Source organism: Thunnus thynnus, chromosome 9, assembly GCF_963924715.1.
Source record: "Thunnus thynnus chromosome 9, fThuThy2.1, whole genome shotgun sequence".
Lineage (NCBI taxonomy): Eukaryota > Metazoa > Chordata > Actinopteri > Scombriformes > Scombridae > Thunnus > Thunnus thynnus.
Window position 1 is genome coordinate 14,336,698 of NC_089525.1, and position 6,903 is coordinate 14,343,600.

A 6,903-nucleotide genomic window follows, 5' to 3' on the forward strand; every position below is an offset into this window, starting at 1 on the left:
TGCAAGAGGATATGATGGGCTACACAGTTCCCTCATACTTAAAGGGATATTGGCCGTGTGTCTTTCTAGCATTTTGCTCATGGACTGTGACAAACTCGGGCCACAACCTCCCTTGTGTAATATTGAAATATTGTCTCTTAACATAAGAGGCGACTGAGAGAAGCACAGTCTGTGGTTTTCACATTGAGTAAAAGAGTTTCCTAAAATTATGGTATGAGAAAGTTTTGATGCAAAAGATGCTGAATGGCTCTTGATTTGCAGCCAGGGACCAAAATAATGCCATAAACAATGACAGGAAATGACAGATTTCAGGATTTTAAGCCAAACAAGGAGGCTTCAGATTTGCCTGAAAAAGCTGGATGCGCTTCTGAGTTTAGAACATCATTATTTAAACATCAAGATGAATTAAGATGGCATAGAGATCAACCACAGTGCTGATTTGTGTTTCTGTGATTGACTGAAATATATCCTCTTATGTGTGTGCATTTCAGTTATTTATTAAATTGTAGCAGTGATGTAGATTTCATCCAAGAAAATGGACCATTGTTACCTTCTGTTACTATTTTTCACCAGCTTTTGCTGTATCATCTGGAAGTGTTTATATGTGGTCGAACAAGCATGCACACACACACACACACACACACACACACCCAGACATACAGTATACACACACAGTATCAGCAGATGAAAGGCTGTTGTCCAGGTAGATCTGTTTCTTTGGGACATTAAGCTTTGACTTAGGAAAAACAGAGCAGAACAACAGCTGCTAACACGGCAAATTTCACACAATTACACACTTACACATCACTGCAGCAGTGCACAGACACGCACACAGCAGGAAACAACTACATTAGCAGAAGACTATAGTCAATGTGTATATCACACACAAATGCCTGCCTACAGTACATGTGCACACACACTGATACAAACACACACAACTCATCAGACCCAATTAAGAAAGTCAATTTGGGATCAGGAGACCAATTATCTTAATTATTTTCCCTTTCCCTCCATAACTCCCTTCAACTTGTTTTCCTGCTTTCTATTTTAGCTGTGTTTGCATTTGTGAGTATTTTGGTTAGTGCGTTTCACAACACAAAATTACTCTAAAGCTCAGAGAGAAAAACTTAGGTGGGTACTTGTCTACATAGGCTAAAAAAAATGAGCTCTTTTATTTTCATACTCAAACATGTAGCAAGGACTCCTTGCCTAAGGAAGAGTGGCAGATGAATAATGACGGTGCGACGAAGCTGTTATTATATTCTGTTTGAAAAACCAAAAGAAACAACGGTTAAACCTTCAGGGCCAGTCTGTTCAGCTGCACCCATGCAACAATTCAGCCTAACCTGCACAGTTATTGCCCAATTGTGTGTTACAGCTCATTCGCTACGAGGTGACAGCATCTCACCGACCACATCTGCGGAAAAGAGGGTAATTATCATGTGATGGATTTCACCTGCACCCTGTGAAAATAACCCTGTGCATGTCTGAGCACAGTAGGTTTAAAATATCCTTACCCCCCAAAAAAACATTTCTCATGAAGAACAGCATGAAGAGGAAAAAATATTTTCTTTGCTATTTTGCCTAAAGATTAAATTGCTGGAAGTCTGTGTATGCAACAGTAAGGGCCAGTGTGTATCACAAAATCTAAAATGAAATGGAAATTTAGATAAGCCTAATATCTTCAAGAGCATGTTGGATCTAGATAAGAATTCCTCATCTTCAGTGTTTATAGGCATGGGAGTCATGCGTTAGTGTTATCATTAAAACAGGGTTCAGTTGGAGAACAGCGATTGAAATGAAGAGTTTCCATAAGATCATACTGTGCAGATTTTTCTTTTTAAATTAAGGGGTGGCTCTCTGTGATGTGAGGTTGTGGTATAAATCCATTAATAATATGCATACTTTTAACATGTAAGATGATGGAATATATGATGTTCATGTATGGAAGATTAGCATGAGGGATGTACATGAGGAAATGAAGGGTGGGATGTAATGAAGATGTCTCTCTGTGAAATGGCACCAATGGAAATATTTGAAAACACAGAAGTCGAACAATAAAGTATGAAAACGAATATACATATATTCATATTTTTATTTATATTTCATTTCTGGGAGGATATCTTGTACACAAATATCCCATTGGCAGTTAAGCGCATTCAATGTGTTTAGAAGCCAGAAACAGTCACTTGTTTTAACAAACACAAATACAAAATAAAGATAACCACAAAATAATGAACTGCATGTATATAACATACAAAAGAATCCCATGCCTACTCAGTAGGTAACTTCAACATTCCAGCTCTTGAAGATGTGGATATTTACACTTAAGTTTTACAAAAATATACTTTATAATTTTTCTCCTTTTTTGCTTACATTCTAATGAAATGAAGCGGTGCCCTCATACCTCATCCCTTTTCCTCCCTCCGAGCATGACTTACATTCTGTAACAAAAATATTCCCTCAACCCTTAAGGCGAGATGCAGTGCATCCTCTCGCGCGCGCAGCCGAGTCACAACATCAGCAAGGCTTCACAAAAGGCACCAAATAACGGGAGCGTTTGTCTTGTTTAGTTTTTTTTTTTTTTTTTTTTGAATGTTTTTTTCTTTTCTCTGTTTTTCCATATAACCGAGCAATATGTCACATGTGAGAAAGAGAGAAAGAGATAGTACCAGTGGATGATATTTACAAACAGAAACTAACATCACTCTTACTCATGCTTGAATACTTAAGTGCTTTTTTTCAAACAATGTCAAAACATATCACAGCATCATCACTACGTAATAGAGAAAATATGTAGAAAATATGGCCCTGCTCACTTCAAATAATACAATGCAAATATGCAAATAATTTTTCACATCAATGGTACCAAAGAATGATAAAAACGAAACATGGCACATGTACAATATACATATATGGTAGCTTATGTATATCATTCATTGTCTTTAGTACGGTATGAGTGCCTGCGAGGGCAGATGTGCCTTAGCACCACAAATGCTGGAAATCTTCCCCCTATCTGTTTGTCTCTTGGTTTTTTGTCTAATAGCAGAGAGCCGTAGGTGCCGGTCTCTATCTCTGTTGAGTCCCTTATGCATTTGAAGTGCTGCATTTGTTTTACAGAGATGGAAAAAATCCCTTTTCATCTTCTATTGTCTTTGCCCAGTCCTTGACATGTCTTTTTCTCACTTTCAGGTAAATCTCAAGATTCACCTAACACTGCACAGGGAGCAGACAGAAAAGTGCTTTTTGGAGGGGAAAAACAAAGTCTTTTGATGCTGATTTCTTTCCCCTCAAAGAACCTTAAGAAAGGAGAGGCGCGGAGAGACTAAAAAAAAGTTTCTTTCTTTGCTCTTTCTTAGCAAATCTCGATTGTCCTTGGGGAGAGAGTGGTCTGCATGTCTGATAGAGGAGTTGGGACGGGGGAGCTGTAGATGTTAGAGGCAACTGAAGAGGGGAAGGAGGAGGCTACCTGGGACTGAAAGGTGCTGGACATGGACACTGATGGGTAGGTGGTAGCGACGGAAGGAGATGGATAGGAAGTGTGAACGGGAGAGGAGTAACAGGAGGTGACGGGAGAGGGGTAAGAAGACACTGGAGAGGGGTATGAGGTGATGGGAGATGGGTAGCTGGAGGCAGGTGAGGGAGCCGACACAGGCGCTGCAGTTACCACCACCGCTCCTGCCTTCTCTGCTTTCTTGTCCTTCTGCCGTAGGTGGATCTTTGTGTGCCTCTTCCTCTCGTCACTGCGGGCGAACTTGCGTCCACAGATCTCACAGGCGAAGGGCTTCTCACCGGTGTGAGTGCGGATGTGCGTTGTCAGGTGGTCGCTGCGGCTGAAGTTGCGCATGCAGATGCGGCATTGGAAGGGTTTCTGGCCTGTGTGGATGCGAATGTGACGTGTCAGCTCATCAGAGCGTGAGAAGCGACGATCGCAGGTCTCCACGGGGCAAGCGTAGGGCCTCTCGTGTGGAGGTGTCTTGCTCGGCCGGGTGGGGTACTTGCGCATGCGGCTGGGCTTAATCAGCTGGGACTGGTAGACGCTCTTAAGGTCCTGGGAACCAGTCTGGGTGGCAAAGGCCTTGATGGTGGACAGAGGAGTGAGGGAGGGCTGGCTTGACTGACTCTGGAAGGGCTTTTGGTCAGGGGGCACCAGGCTGATCTCTCCCTGCTGCTGAGGGAAGAGGTAGTCAGGAATCATGGGCACAGGGAAGCTAGTGCTGCAGGTCTTGCCATTGGGGTAGGCAGGAGGAGGGTACTGCACTGCTCCAGCTGAGCTGGGAAAAGCCTGGCCCTGGTCTGGGAAGATGTCAGAGTTAGGGCTGGAGTAGGTCGGGGCGGCTGAGTAGATGGGGTTGGGCTCGCTGTGGTGAATGGAGGAACTGAGGCTGGAGCTCTGAGATGAGGAGGAGGTAGAAGAGGAGGAAGTGGAGGAGGACGGGACGGATGAAGAGGAGGACGAGGTGGTCTGTGAGGCAGCAGAGGAAGAGCTGGAGCTGGGAGGAATGTTGCCCATCAGGCCAGTGAACAGGCCCAAGATTGGCTCCGCCCAGAGGCTGTTGCTGCAAGTGGTGGCGGGCTCCAGAGTGAAGCGGCCTGTGTAAGAGATGGGGGGCAGCCTCTGGGTTTGGTAGGCCTGCTCCGCCACTGACTTCTCACAGTTGAAGGGGATATCAGGTAATGTATCTGCAGGGAGAGGAGAGAAAGGGGAGACATTAATCAAACTGTCAATATCCAGAGGGAGGGAGAGGGGAATCCTGCCAGACCTGTGGACAGTGTGTCACCCTTCTATTCAGTGACAGATCAGTCACCCACGCAGAGAAATCCCCTCCAACTAAACTCTTTCCCCCTCAACTCTAAAATTATCTCTTCCAAATCTTAACAAGAGCTGCCATGCAAGCTAAATCTTTCTATATTCACATTTTTCTCTGCTCTAACTCTCTCGATCTTTCTTTCATTCTTTCTGTCTTCCTGTCTTGCACACACACACGCACACACACACACACACACACACACACACACACACATTCTTGAAGCCCATCACTGAGCCTGAGGCAATTGATTACTGAAACTGCAGTTCAGCTGGTTTTAGGAATGCATTTTGAATTGAGCTGTAGGAGTGTCTAGAGGCATGCGGTGACTGAGCAGTGTTTGAGTCCTCTGAGAGTCAACAGGGATTTAGAGCTATCAATAAATTGGTACTGAGTTAGATGTTTTTTAATTCCCCAGTTTTTGTGTTTGTTTGTACAATTTTTGTATTGATGCATTATGTCCAGTCAGCTAAAATTAAAATTTACTTGTAGCCTGTAATTTCACTTGTATAAAATTTCCATGAGCCATTAAAACACAAATTGATAGACTAAAAATCTTAATATGTCAACTGCAGTTATGTTTAAACTTTGAATATAAAACGAATTAATAATAAACAGCAAAACATCACAAATAATTAAAGATATACCGCTGTATATTTCTACCATGAACTTTTTTTTTTTAGTTTAGTTTAGCATATATGACAATCTTGATTTCAATTTTACACGCAGCACAGAGAAACAGAGGCAAGACAAGTAAATCGCCATCTCTTACCTCCAGCGAGGTGGTCGTACTGCTCTCCTGGCTCCCCAGAGCCAAAGCCTGCACCTTCGGGTGCGGAGGCGGTGAGGAAGGGGGTCCCTGCAGAGCTGAGCATCATCACCTCCTCCAGCTTGGGGTAGTTATCCATGGGGGAGTGAGGGAAGCTCAGAGGCTCTGAGATCTGCAGGGTTGGGAGGATCATCTCGGTCTTGGCTGCAGCCATCCTCTGCTGGTGCTTGAGCTGCAGGGCTGAGGCTGCGCTGGTGGCTGGTGCGGAGTGCAAGGAGGCTGGGTGCACGCTGACAGAGCGGTGCCTCGCAGGTGGAGGGAATCACTTAACCCAGCTCAGGGAGCGCTGCACACTTCTGCTGATGCCGAAGAAGATGCTGTTTTCTGTCTCGCTCCGTGACTCTCGCGCTCCAGTTGTCCTGTTGTTTTCCTTTTTCTCTCGGAGATGAGTAAAGATCCACTTGTCTTTTCAGAAAAAATCAAAAGTGTCCTTTATACTCATTCCCTATATTCATCAAAATTAATCAACTGATTAATCTTGATTTTTTTCTATGCATTAAATGACTTATCCAATCAGGTGTTGACCCTCTTGGATGGATGTTGTTTTGAATTGACTTTTTACTTTTGGTGTGATATTTCTCAGTTAGGGAGTTCTATGTGTTTGTCTAGCTATCTCTGCTCTAACAGTTGCTCTTGTGGACTCTCAGGACTGTCTCTGAGCTGAGAGGTTTCCCCGCTTCTTTTATACACTCTTGCCGTGACGTAGATGTCCATATTTGGAGCGGAGGAAGCCCATATTTAGGCACTGCAGTGGAGGACACATGACGCTGGCCTGGGGGAAAAGCAGAGAGGAGAGACTTTATATTAAGCTCTCGCAGTAAATTGCGAAGACAACGCCGCTCTTCTTCTGTCCCGAATCAATGTATCTTCATAGTAGAACAGCTCCGCGAGACAGCGGCATAATTCTTGCTCTCTCCCCGTCGCCCCATAGATTTGATTTGGATTTCCCATCTGTGCAGCAGGCTGCGCTGCTGCCGGAAAGCCCGGCTCCGCCGTGCCTTATAAGGTCGTGACTACATAAGGACCTATTCCGGTGGGTTTCCATTTCCCTGTCCTTATTTGGAACTTCCTGAGGCAGCGCTGATCGCTGCTTGGCAGTGAATGAGAGGCTGGAGTGCAAATCATGTCCAGCGCTCACAATAACTAATGTCAGCAGCAGAATCCTGCTATTCTGTTTTAAAGTACAATATTCAGCGGAGCGACAGACTTAGTGCAACAGACAAACTGCTTTACATTGACTTTATTCATGTTTGAAAGTTTGAACAT

General features: G+C 44.1%; 1 protein-coding gene across 1 annotated transcript; it reads right to left on the reverse strand.

Annotated features, from left to right (window-relative positions):
• Window positions 1-2,077: 2,077 nt before the first annotated feature.
• egr1 (early growth response 1) lies at window positions 2,078-6,304 on the reverse strand. The gene is made up of 2 exons (XM_067599045.1): window positions 5,581-6,304; window positions 2,078-4,683 (listed from the first exon to the last, which is right to left on the reverse strand). The coding sequence occupies exons 1-2, from the start codon at window positions 5,789-5,791 to the stop codon at window positions 3,356-3,358; spliced, it is 1,539 nt and encodes a 512-aa protein (XP_067455146.1). The 5' UTR covers window positions 5,792-6,304; the 3' UTR covers window positions 2,078-3,355.
• Window positions 6,305-6,903: the final 599 nt, after the last annotated feature.

Excerpts from the sequence above, each read along its gene's own strand:
- egr1 (XM_067599045.1), bottom strand. The coding sequence starts at position 5,791 with ATGGCTGCAGCCAAGACCGAGATGATCCTCCCAACCCTGCAGATCTCA. Across the intron at positions 4,684-5,580 it reads GTACGACCACCTCGCTGGAG|ATACATTACCTGATATCCCC; the intron begins GTAAGAGATGGC and ends CTCTCCCTGCAG.